The sequence below is a fragment of the Acomys russatus genome, chromosome 17 (assembly GCF_903995435.1).
Source record: "Acomys russatus chromosome 17, mAcoRus1.1, whole genome shotgun sequence".
Lineage (NCBI taxonomy): Eukaryota > Metazoa > Chordata > Mammalia > Rodentia > Muridae > Acomys > Acomys russatus.
This window is the reverse complement of record NC_067153.1, coordinates 50,053,183-50,065,506: the sequence shown is the minus strand read 5'-3', so window position 1 is coordinate 50,065,506 and position 12,324 is coordinate 50,053,183. Positions and strand designations below refer to the sequence as shown.

The window sequence follows — 12,324 nt, the reverse complement described above, 5'->3', positions numbered from 1 at the left end:
TAGCAGGGGGCTTCTGTACGGTTGAAAAATAAGTGGCTTTACTTTGTTACTCTAAGAAAAAGGAAGCAGGCTACAGTCACGATCAAAGCATGGCAAAACCATAGTTCAACGCTGTGAAAGGTTCAGTGTCAGACAGCTGCTCTCTTCCAGAGTTCTTGGGCCACTTCTCCAACTCTGCCCTCTACCTCCTTTCTCCTAGGCTTAGGACAGCTACACACCACTGCTACTGTTGTCCTCGGCAGCCATCTCATTGGTACCAGCATCTCCAAAAGGCTGAAGGGTCAGCAACTGGGATACACTATCCCCAGGAGCCATTCCTGGTTTCTCTTCAGGAACTTACCCTTCCGCATGGTGGCCAGCCTCAATGTTTCCTCATGATCCCTTCATACCAGGGCATCCTCTGCAATTAAGGCTTGGCATTCACGAGAGGCCGGTCCTGACCATTCACAGTGTTAGGCTTCAGCTTGACCTCTCCATGACCTCTTCAAAACCATTTTCACCTGGGAGGCCCTTACACTGCCAACTTTGGCTGTCAGTAGGAGGTGTGGCTTTGACCACCTCTGGGCCACGCCCACCAGGTGCTGACTCCCAGCAAACGCTCCCCAGAAGATTCTGCACTAGAAACCATAACTAAGATGGAAATTGGTAGCAGGAATAGGGTATTGATCATGGCATCAATGATGCCGGTCTCTTCTTAGGCACCTGCGGAATATCTAGCCTTAGATGACCAGAACCACAAATCCTTAGTTCAAAAATATTGCACAAAATGGCTTTGGTAGAGTCTGTGCTTCCCTATGAAACTTTACAAGCCAGGCCTCCATCATCTGTACTGTTCTCAGCATTACCTTCCAAGTTCCTACAACTTCTCTCTCATTATGCTCTGAGAACTCGATGTCTTTTCTAGGATGAAGTTCCAAAACCCTCCCACAATTCTAGCAAAATGATGACTAGGTCCATCATAGCAACGCTTTATTCCTGGTACCAGTTTCCACCTTAGTTATGGTTTCTATATGGTAAAATGCCATGGCCATGAACAACTCGCAAAGGAAAGAACTTATTTCATCTTACAACTGTAAGGCCGCACAGTCCATCACTGTGAGAAGTCAGAGCAGACACTCAAGGGAGGAACCTGGAGGTAGGAGCTGATGCAGAGGCCATGGGAGTGCTGCTTACAGGCTTGCCCCTCATGGCTTGCTCACCCTACCTTTTTATAGCACCAAGAACCACCGGCCCTCACTACAGTGGGCTAGGCCCTGCCAATTAACCACCAATCAAAAAGATTCACTGCAGTCTTTGCTCATAAGCCAATCTACCAGGGGCATTTTCTCAGCTAAGGTGCCTTCTTCTCAAAATTACTCTTAACTTGTGTCGAGTTAACATAAAACTAGCATCACCCCAAGGATCTGCCTGGAGTTATCCTTATATGGGTGGGCTGGGATAAGGTTGAAAGTTATGTTCCAATATCCAAGCTAGACCTGTGCCTACATGTGTCCTGTGTCCTTGGGAGCGGGAACCGGATCGGCAGAGAGCTGAAAGAGGCTGGGGACATCACTGTGGCAAGGTCTCCTCTGTCCTTCCAGTCACACTAGGTACCACGTGCAGTCAGTCACATGCATAGAGTAGCCAGCCTGATCTCACTCACGGGGAAACTGTCACCTTGGAGCTGTGTGTGGCAGTGGACCCAGATGCTTTTGAGATAGGGCTGGGGTTGTGTGTGATGGGTTTGGCTCTCATTTCCTGACATACTGTGCCAATAAAGTGCTTATTTGCTGAAGGAAAGGCCTAAGGTCACTTAGGCTGCCAGCTGTGTACAGTGGAGTCTAGATGTGGCTTCAAGAATGCATCCAACAGTGCCAGGGCCAGCACCAAGGAGTTGAGCAGGACGCTGGCATCATTCATAGAAGCCAGGCCTTTCTGGGGGACACTACTTCCTCCAGTCGGCTAATATTTGCTCATCCTTCTCCGAAGAAGGTGACAGTGCCTCGGGTATTGTCAGCTCCATAGAGGTACAGTGAGCTTCCAGACAGGGTCTACCCTTGAGTTTATAGCACACGGTCCAACTGGAGCATAGGGCAACTACAGGACAGCTTCTGCCCAGTACAGGTGGCTGACCTCCCTCCCTCCCCTCAGCCTATCCACACTGCATGACCTTTGTAGCACTACCCACATGGATGTGGCCCTTACTGCCGACTTGGCACTTAGTAATCAGGACACTAGCCTCCTAGAAAAAGTCTTCACCCAAGTCACTGAGTATGCTCCGTGATAAACCCTCCATGGGAGAGAGAGCCAAAGTAAGCAAGCCTAAGAACAGGGTGTCCTCATTACCCAACCCGGCCAGTGCTTATACCTGTTCTAGTTCATTTGTGTGCCCTAGACCCCAGGTTTGGCCCCAGTCCCTAAGAGGATCAGTGTGGAAGCGAATCTGTGTGGCCATTTCTGGCCACCTGCTCCCCTCATACTGGTCAGTATTTCACTTTTTTCATATGAAGCCCCTCTCTCAGATGAGGTTTTGGAGGTCTGTCAATCTTAAGGGATGCCCTCTCCCACCCTGTTCCCCAGACCATGGAAGGCACAGGACACACAGCCAGCCAATCGAGTGCTAGGAGAATACAGAGGCAAGGTCAAGCCTTTCCATAGACTCTAGCATTCACCCAACTTGGAGAAGGCAAGGGTGAAAGGGACCCAGGCAGAACAGTGGGAGCCAGGACCCCACTGCATCATGGTTACTTAACTAAAGTGCTGAGGCCCTGTTCCATTAAACGGGGCGTGAGTCACTCTACTTCATGTACCACGTGTCTGTCATGCTCCCAAGGGGTCAACCGGGTTTGGTTTCCATTGACCTCCTAGTCCTAGCCTCAGGAAACCCAAACCTGAAGGATGTTCTCACTAGGGCACACTTCTTTCCTCATCTGTGAAAATATACAGTCTGACCTTCTTTCCATACACTGTCCGGTCTCTATGATTTGCAGAATTTCTGGGAATGCCCAGCTCCTAAGCGCCAGGTGTGGGATGGGCAGCAAACGCTGAGAGCAGGCCTCAGCTGGTTCCGCCTTCTACCATTCTTGCCACAGATAAGAATTATGCAGGGCTAGGGCACATGGGGTCTGCAAGTGGTGTGTGTGTGTGTGTGTGTGTGTGTGTGTGTGTGTGTGTGTGTGTGTGTGTGTGTGTTTACAGGTGTGGTATAGGTTTGTGTAGGATATGTGTATGTTATGTGTTCTCACGTGCAACCTGCCTGTGTTAGATGTGTGTGTCACGTGTTTGTGTTGGTTGCGGATGGATTGTGGCGCGCATCTGTAAAGTATGTGGTGTAGTAGGTATGTGTGACACATGGAATGTATTGCTTTACATGGATGTATCTATAGTGTATGATTCGTGTGTTCTGTCTGTGGGAAGTGTTTTATAGGTGTCGTTTGCATGTGCTGTGTGAGGGCCACCCTGTATGTGCTGTGTGAGGGCCACCCTGTATGTATGTGCTGTGTGAGGGCCACCCTGTATGTATGTGCTGTGTGAGGGCCACCCTGTATGTGCTGTGTGAGGGCCACCCTGTATGTGCTGTGTGAGGGCCACCCTGTATGTGCTGTGTGAGGGCCACCCTGTATGTATGTGCTGTGTGAGGGCCACCCTGTATGTATGTGCTGTGTGAGGGCCACCCTGTATGTATGTGCTGTGTGAGGGCCACACTGTATGTATGTGCTGTGTGAGGGCCACCCTGTATGTATGTGCTGTGTGAGGGCCACCCTGTATGTATGTGCTGTGAGGGCCACACTGTATGTGCTGTGTGAGGGCCACCCTGTATGTGCTGTGTGAGGGCCACCCTGTATGTGCTGTGTGAGGGCCACACTGTATGTGCTGTGTGAGGGCCACCCTGTATGTGCTGTGTGAGTGCCACCCTGTATGTATGTGCTGTGTGAGGGCCACCCTGTATGTGCTGTGTGAGGGCCACCCTGTATGTGCTGTGTGAGGGCCACCCTGTATGTGCTGTGTGAGGGCCACACTGTATGTGCTGTGTGGATATGAGTGTTTGGATGTCTATGTGAAGTACAGCATGTGTGTAATTGTGAAATGTGCATACTATTTATAGTGGATCTATATGTGTACCTGGCCAACATATATAACGTGTGTGTGTGTGTGTGTGTGTGTGTGTGTGTGTGTGTGTGTGTGTTGTGTGTATGGAGAGTGTGGTGTATATGTGTACTTGGAATATGTTATGCATGAATATTCAGTGTGTATGATATATACATGTGAGTGCATATGTAGTGTGTGTTCAATGTTTATATGTTGTGCTTACGTGGTATACAGTGGATGTATATAGTCTATGTGTGTGGTTTGAATGTGTGGCAAGTGTGCCTATGTGGTACGAGGGTATTACATGTGCAGAAGGTATCCATATATTATGTGTGTATGTGGGACATAATGTGTATGACATGTTAGTGTATTATGCATCCATATGGGCTACATGTGCATGACGTACTAATGTTATGTACTAATAACATGTACAATGTATGAGGTGTCAATGTTTCATACGTACATGTGGGTTAGATGTACACATACATGGTAGGCGTTTGCTTTACATGTGCTGTGCTTATATGATCTATAGTGTACGTATGTGTGTGGTAAGTATATTGCTGTTGTATATCATGAACACCTATGTTGTTTGTGGGCAGTGCGAGTGCACATGGTACTAACATGAGAAATGGATGTATATGTCATGTGTGTATATGTCATGCAATGGCACAGAATGTATCTAAATGGAGCGCATGTTTATGTGGAACATGCGATGTGCTGTGTGGCAGGCATAAGCTTTGCATGTATGTTGTGTGTACTTGGTTTGTACATATGAGGTGTGTGTGGCGCTCGTGCGTTGTCAGGTGCTACAGTGCCCTGCCTCGTGGACAAAGGTGAGTTAAGCTGCAGATGATAACCAAGTGAAAGGAAAAGAGCAGGCTTGTGGGGAAGGGCTGCAACATAGGCAGGCTAGGGCCTGCAGATGGAGGAAAGAGATCAGAAGAGGCAGACCCTGCTTAGTAAACGGAATGTGAGCTGGCATCGCTGTGCCACAGGCAGTCTTGTAGTCCTATGGGTCACAGTGAGTAGTTCGTGTATGCTCAGGCCACGGGCATTCACACAGTACCCACGGATCTACTTGTACATAAGCAAGAGAAGAAGCGACCCCCACCATCACCCTCATTACACAGCTGTATTTTAATTAAGTTCATAATACACGTTCATAAATTTATATGCTTATGCAAATTACATATGATGATATAAACATCTCTGTATTTAATTAATATGTAATCATATGCACAAACACAAACACCTTACTAATAAAAAGGTCAGCAGCGGACATCCTAAAGCCGCCCCCTCTGACACCCTGCATACACAAATATTAATGCCACATAGACATGCATTCTACATACCACCTGGGCTGAGCAAGCAGTTAGTTCACCACAGTCAAGGACTGGGCCTGGCTTTCAGATACCAAGTTCACATCAAAGCAAGATTGAGGACTGAGTTTCCCAAGATGCACCGGGAAGGCGGGCCATGCAACAATGCAGCTAGGCTCCAAGCAGACTGGGTCTTCAGATACCCTAGCACAGCTCATCCCAATGGCTACCTGTCTCTCTGGTTCTGTGCTGAGAGCTAGGAAATTCAACTCCAGTCTCCTGCTTCTAGCAAGCTACAGTGAGCCAGTGTGCAGCCACCTCCATTACCAAGCCCTTCATGTTTTAACTTTTACAGTTGTCAGACATTCAGCTGATGAGAATCCTATTATGGTGAGTGTGGGCTTTATTTAGATTGTGTCACACTGGAAGTGATAGTAAGTGATGACAAAGGAGCTGGTCATTTTTAATGCTTCCCCAATCCAACCCTCTCTGGCAGCTGCTCGCTTACCTGGCCCCTCGGTAAAGTCTACAGGAGGGCTAGGGAGAAGCAGATTTAGGGCACTGGGAAGGCACATGCCCTGCCCTAACACATACCTTGCAGAGCTCTGCACCTTGATATAAGGGATAAGAAGACAGCTCTGGGGAGCCCTGGGAGCCCTGGGGTCCCTGGACAAAGCTGAAACCCTCTACATGCAGACTTGAGCCATACGAGAGAGGGCGTGGTATCCAGCCTGGCTGTGGGAACTCAGGAGGACACAGGTCTGCTAAAAGCCCTTTCCTTAAGCACCCAGCCTTCAGCCCTTCACTACGTTATCAGATCTAAGCCAAGCACAGATCAGCCTCTACAAGAACAGCCAGCTTGTCCCGAACAGCCTCAGGCCACTACCCAACCCCAGTGGGCTCCACCAGCCCCCATCCACTGCCACAGCCTGTCCAGGGAAACCAGCATTTATAAGAGAAATGATGTATTTTTAAATTCAGTGATGTTGTAAAAAAATTCTTTATTTTTATTATATGAATTTTTTGCCTGAATGTATGTCTGTTTGCTGTGTGGTGTGAGCCCAGTCCCATGGAGGTCAGGAGAGGATACCAGATCCTCTGGAACTAGAGTTACAGGTCCCAGGCTCTGCAAAAGCAGCCAGTGCTCCTAACTGCGGAGCCATATCTTCAGCCTCCTCAGTGAGTCTTTTTTTTTTTTTTTTTTTTTTTTTTAAGATGGTCTACAACTGAGAAGACAAGGCAGTTGGTAGAGTGCTTGCCTTGTAAGCATGGGATCCAGAGTTTGATCCCCAGAAAACCATGAAACGAACAAACAAATGTACTTATTTAAAAACTGAGCTTGGTATTGTAGCGCTGGAGTGGCAGACAGTTGGGTTCCTGGAACTCAACAGCCTAGCATGTCAGTGAATTCCAAAACAATGAGGGACCCTGTCTCAAAGTGGGAAGCGGGTGTGCAGCATCTCAAGAAAGACACTCAAGGTTGACCTCTGGCCTCCTAGGAACACCCCCTCTACACACATGTACATATAAGCACACACACACACACACACACACACACACACACACACACACACACACACACACATCCCTAAAAATTCATATCAATGTCACAGGTATACAAGGGTCCTGGGATGGCTGTGGGTCTTGCATGGATGGGGGTAATTAGGGATATCTACTGAGATACAACCTAAGACCACTGCCTGCCTGTCCAAGGTTAAATATGTGTCTTTCAGTCAGGGCACACAGGCTCACAGAATGTGCTTGACTTCCAAAGTAGTGAGCTAACTAAATAAATTAAAGTTGAATCCTATTTGCTCAATCAACAGTCAGCCCTGGGAGCAGCTGAGGAAGATAACACCGGGTGAGGTGACTCTAAGTTCCTGGGAATTAAGATGCTGGGACATTGTGCCGGGGCAGCCAGACACAGACACTCATCTCATCCCCCCCCCCACCCCCACCAAGCTCTCAATAGGAACCTGAGAAAGCGGCTTTTTAATAGCATGCTCGGTTCATGCAACAGTCGCCCAGCCATCAAAAGGATTTACAAGGATGGTGAGTTAAACCTCAAATCCACAGCTAATGGAGACGTGTGGGGATGTCTCTGCCAGACAAAGGGGTTGGTGTGGGGGTTTAATCCTGGTCCTTGTCTCCTTTGGACTCCTAAATGTCAGAAATCCATGGGCCACAATGGACTGCCAGGCCAGGCTACAGAGTCCTACTGTTCTGTTTTTGTTTTCCTACTCTGGTATGTATCCAACCAGAGCTCGTGTTGCTGTGTCCTAGCCCAGATACTTCCAAGATTTCAAGGATGTTCCTATGTCCAACTATGACTCTAACTCTGTGTCCTGAGTCCCACATAAAAACAAAAGCAAAAAACTGTGGACATAGCCCCCTGTTCCCTCTTCCTTCCACCCCATGCCCCTGTTCTGCTCCCATGAGGCAGCTGGATCCAAGTAGGGTTCCTATCACATTGCCCTTACCCTGACCTGTCCTGGCTTAGAGAAACCAAGAGTCTGCACAAACAAGCAAGGCTGCTGATATCCCAGTAGGGTAGTTACGGAACCCCACTTATTCCTGAACCCTGTGCTTTAGCTATGCTTATCTCCCTGCAGCCCTCTGGCTGTATCCACTGAGAAGGCATGGTGGATAAGACCTGTCCTTACAGAAACTGGACAAGCCGGGGCTGCAATTAGGACCACAACTCTCTTTCTCTTTTTCTGGGTTCACGGGCCCATTCATCTTTGTAATCGCTGCAAGACAGGATAGCCACAGTGGCATGGGTTAGCCACAGGATAGTCTGGATCACCACACACAAAAAAAGTGTGGGGAAATGCCTCCATGAGCCCCCCATTCTTCACCCCTGGGAGTGGGGGACCAGATTCGTGGAAACGGCTATTTATACAGCTCTTTCCCACCCCAGCCCCAGGCAACAAGTCACAAGTGTCCAAGCCACCTAGGTCCCTCTCTCCTAGCAGACTATACTCTGTCCACAACCCAATCCTCCCAGAAGGGCCCCTGTGGCTCCGCTGGGAACCACGCTCTTCAGCCTCTCACTGCATACCCTAAAGCCTACCCTTAGGCTCCTGCTTCTAATGCCAGAGACAAAAATACAAAAACAAAACAAAACAAAACAAAAAAACCCAACCATGCAAACAAGTACAAGGATGTCAGCCCTGACCTTTGTGACAGAAGGAAATAGCAAAGGGCACTGGGATCCAGGGTCATAGAAGCAAACAAGCCAGGGTGGATACCAGGCCTCAAAAGCTCCCACAGGGCAGGCGGGGCAACCACTCAGGGCTTTTCCTCAAGACCAGCCTCCACAACACTGTCCTTTCAGGTCCTATGACCCCCATGGTCAGCATGTCCTACCTCCTTCCTTCACTCTACTATCTGTCACAACATGCATATGTCTATCCACACTAAATGCCCACGCATCCTGCAAATAAAGGGCTGTCCTGCAAATCCACCCTTAAGGGGACATTTCCCTCCACTCCAGAGCACAGGTGCCAATGCATGCATAACCGCCTTTGTGACCTCACATCTGTCCACCAGACCTTCCCTCTTGACCAAATGACAGAATCTAATAGTTTAGAAGAAGATGATGGGACCGATTTGTTCCCACGAGTCCGAGACAGAAGGAACCCATCCACAGGGTCACATGTCTCCAAATAACCAGCATCTCCTTGAGGCCAGAGATGACTGCTCGCTACAATACAGTAACTCAAGCAGGCTCCATCAATTTAAAGAGTCCATGACACCTTACCATGCATGCTCTCCCCTCAGGTGAATACCCCCAGAAAACAAAGCAGCAGTGGAAAGTGTGGAGAACTCGTGTCCCAAACAAGATCTTAAAATATAAGAACCCCACGTCCTCAGGTCTTCAGCGTACCATGTGGTGGTTTCCACACCCCACAGTTGCCTGGCAGGTGACACCAACTGCGGACAACGACCTGGGTGGTGGGTGCCTGAAGGAAATAACTTGCCTTTGCAAGAACGGGCATGGGACCCCAGTCTGTGGCAGAACCACCCACTCCACTCGAAGTAGGCCACCTGAGCTGGAGAGATGACGGGCCTGCAACTCCAAGAAGGGCCTGGGAGCTCCAGTCGAGCAGGCTCACCCACCTATGGCAAAACCCCACTAGTTTCTCCAAAGCAGGCCCTGGAATCAAGGAAGAACAACCTGCCGTGGGGCCATGAGCAGCTCCCAGAGGCTAGGAGCTCACTAGTTAAGCGGGAAACTGACCCAATGTTGCAAGCCCTTCAACCTTAGGAACCTGGAGCTGGTAAGAGTACTTGTAGGAATCTGCACCAGTACTTTCCAGGGCTCACTGTTTCCTACTGACCTAGGGGAGTGCTAGCCAGTACAGGCACAATCTATGGACAAGGGCACGGGTAAGCACCTACAGTGGGTGCTACCAGAGGCACCAAAACTAAAGGGCAGGAAGTTTCCCAAGAGAGTGCCCACCGTGCGCTGCCAACCGATGCACACCAAACAAACCAATGGAAAAATTCCCAAAGGGCCAGGGTGACCAAAACAAGTCCAATGTGTACTAAACAAATCTCAACAGAGTCTGGAGAACTGGATAGGATAACCCTGCGTTCTAGAGGGGACCAGGCGGGCAAAAGAACCAGAACTTGAGTGGGTAATAAAGAATTCTGGTGATAAAGAGTTCTGCCCAGCTAGCCTGAGTCTAGTGGGTTCCGGACCCGGCCTGGAAAGGAGCATGGGACACGGGTGCAGTTTCACAGTTCTCACCCCTTAACACCCTCTTCCCAGCCCGCAATCCATTCAGTCAGGGCCTGCTCAGCACTGGCTTCAGCCAGGCTACCAAAATGGAGCGCTGGTGCCACCTACCGAGGGTCGACGGCATGCGGGTAGGCGCAACTGCCACCGAGCCTTGCGGGGCAGGGGATGGCAACTGCAGCCTGGGCTTGAGCCTGGGCTCTTACACTATAGAGGAGCTAGCCAGGCCCCAGCACACCCAAGCTGGCACCTAATCCTCAGCGCCCTGAGCCCCAATGCACCGAGGGGCGGCAGATCCAGTGCTGGGCTGCGGGAAGGCTCGAGCCACCGGCCACTCTGGCCCCGCAGAGGCTCGGCCCACCACCTCGCTGGCAGCGGTGGAAGCTGCTGGAAGCATTATCACGCGCAGGGACCGCCGCGAGCAGTGCGGTGTACCGCGCGCGCCGGGGACAATTACCTTCTTTGAGGAACTGCGCGTGAATCACCAGGACGAGGAAGCAGCAGAGCGCGGCCCCTGCGAGTGCCCAGAGCGCCTTCAGGAGCTGCATCGCGGAGTGCCAACTCGGCCGACGCCCCCGAAGTCGCGCAGCGAAGGTCCAGGCGCCGCATCAGCGCCCCGCTGGGTGCAGCCGCCGAGGCCGCCCGATCGCGCCCTCCATCCGCCGCCAACGCCGCGCTCCGCCGCGACTGGAGGCGCCACTCCGGGAGGCGATCTGTGTCTTTTGGGCAGGGGGAGGGGACGGCGCGGGGGAGGGCGCCGGGGAGGGGGCGGGCGGGGGCGGGGAGGTTAGCAGAAAGTCTCCGGCCGCGGCGGCCGCCGCTCCGGCCACTCGGCCACCATCGCGCGCTGCGGGGCGCCGGGGGCCCTGGCGCGGGGGACTGGCCGCCGCGGCCCCATGAATCAGCCCCGCCGCCGCCCCCGGAGCCGCGCCGCCAGCAGGGCCCAGACCGGCCGCGGATTGCGCAACGGCCCGGCGGGCTGGAGGGGTCCGGCGCGGCCCCGGCGCTGGTAGTCTGTCGCCCCGCGCCAGAGATCGGCGTCGCCTTCCTCCGCTGCTCTGCCGCCGCCGCCGCCGCCGCCTTCTCGGGCTCTGCCGCCGCCTCTGCCCGCTCTCACCCCGGCGGGGGGCTTAGGGGGCCGCTCCGCCGCCGCTGCCACCGCCGCGCAGAGACAGCCTCAGGGCCAGGGCTGCGCGCCGCTCGCGGAGCTGCAGCACCATCGCCACCGCCGGGGCCCGCGCGGCCCGGCCGAGTCCGCCGCAGTCCAACTTGCACGGCCCGGAGCCGCCAGTCCGGTCCCCTCGCCTGGGACAGTGCGGGCCTCCGCGCCCAGCCAGGAGAGCGCGCCTCCGCCGCCGCAGCCCGGACGAGGCCGGGCCCACAGCTGCTGCGAGCCGCCCGCGCTGGCTAGGGACGCCGGGGGCGACGCTGAGGGTGGCCGCGCCGACAGGTGGGGCCGGAGACGCTGCGCGCCTCGCCGCCCGCGGGACGCCGCTGCTCCGGTGCTGGTGGCGCGCGCCCGCCACTGGGCTCGGCGTCTTTGCGAGCTGCAGCGGGAACGGGAGCGCGGCGTGGGTCTCTGTCGGCCCAGGCGGCCAGGCCGCGCTGCCTCGGACTCTGGCCCGCGCCTGCCGCCGTCTGTGCAGCACCCGGGCCGCCGAGCTGCCGATGCGCACTGGGCCGCGGAGGGGACCCCGGGGACCCGGCTGCCCTGCAGCGCCCCCGTCTGGCGTGCCGGCGGGTCAGGTGGGGCTGGTCCAGCTGAAAACTGCGGGTCGGGCTCCACCTAGGTGCGCTGGGGCCTCACTGCAGAGCGGCCGGGTTGGCGCCGCGAGTGGGGGAAGTGAGCCCAGCCCCCAACCGGTTCCTACCCCAGGTCCCGGGAAAAATGCGGAACCAGAAGGAGGACCGGAGGGCAGACGTGCTACTAGATAGCTTCAGAGCAGGCTGCTCTCGGTAGATGTTTCCGAGGGGTTTGAAAATAGCACAGGGGACCAGAAACACACACTCTTCCCCACCACATTGCATCCTGGTCCTCCTATGTGCCCGCCTCCAGCCAGCTGCGGGACACCCAATGGCACAGGCACAGTGGATAGCCACAGCCTGCCCCAGAGAAAGCCTGCAGGCATTTCCCTGGCACCTCCTCCGTTCTTCCGCAAGGAAGAGGGAGCGCTTGTGTCTGGAGGCCCAGAG

The 12,324-nt window shown here is 53.3% G+C and overlaps 1 protein-coding gene across 2 annotated transcripts in view; it reads right to left on the bottom strand.

The window, feature by feature from the left end:
• Tafa5 (TAFA chemokine like family member 5) overlaps positions 1-12,324 on the bottom strand; it is a 200,727-nt gene that overhangs the window by 109,549 nt on the left and 78,854 nt on the right. Inside the window, exon 1 of one of the 2 annotated variants that reach the window (XM_051160167.1) lies at positions 10,589-10,785. The exons of the other annotated variant lie outside the window; for it this stretch is intronic. Coding sequence (XP_051016124.1) covers positions 10,589-10,679 — 91 coding nt within the window. The 5' untranslated portion in view covers positions 10,680-10,785. Of the gene's footprint in view, positions 1-10,588; positions 10,786-12,324 lie in introns of those variants that run through there. 2 annotated transcript variants of the gene reach the window in all.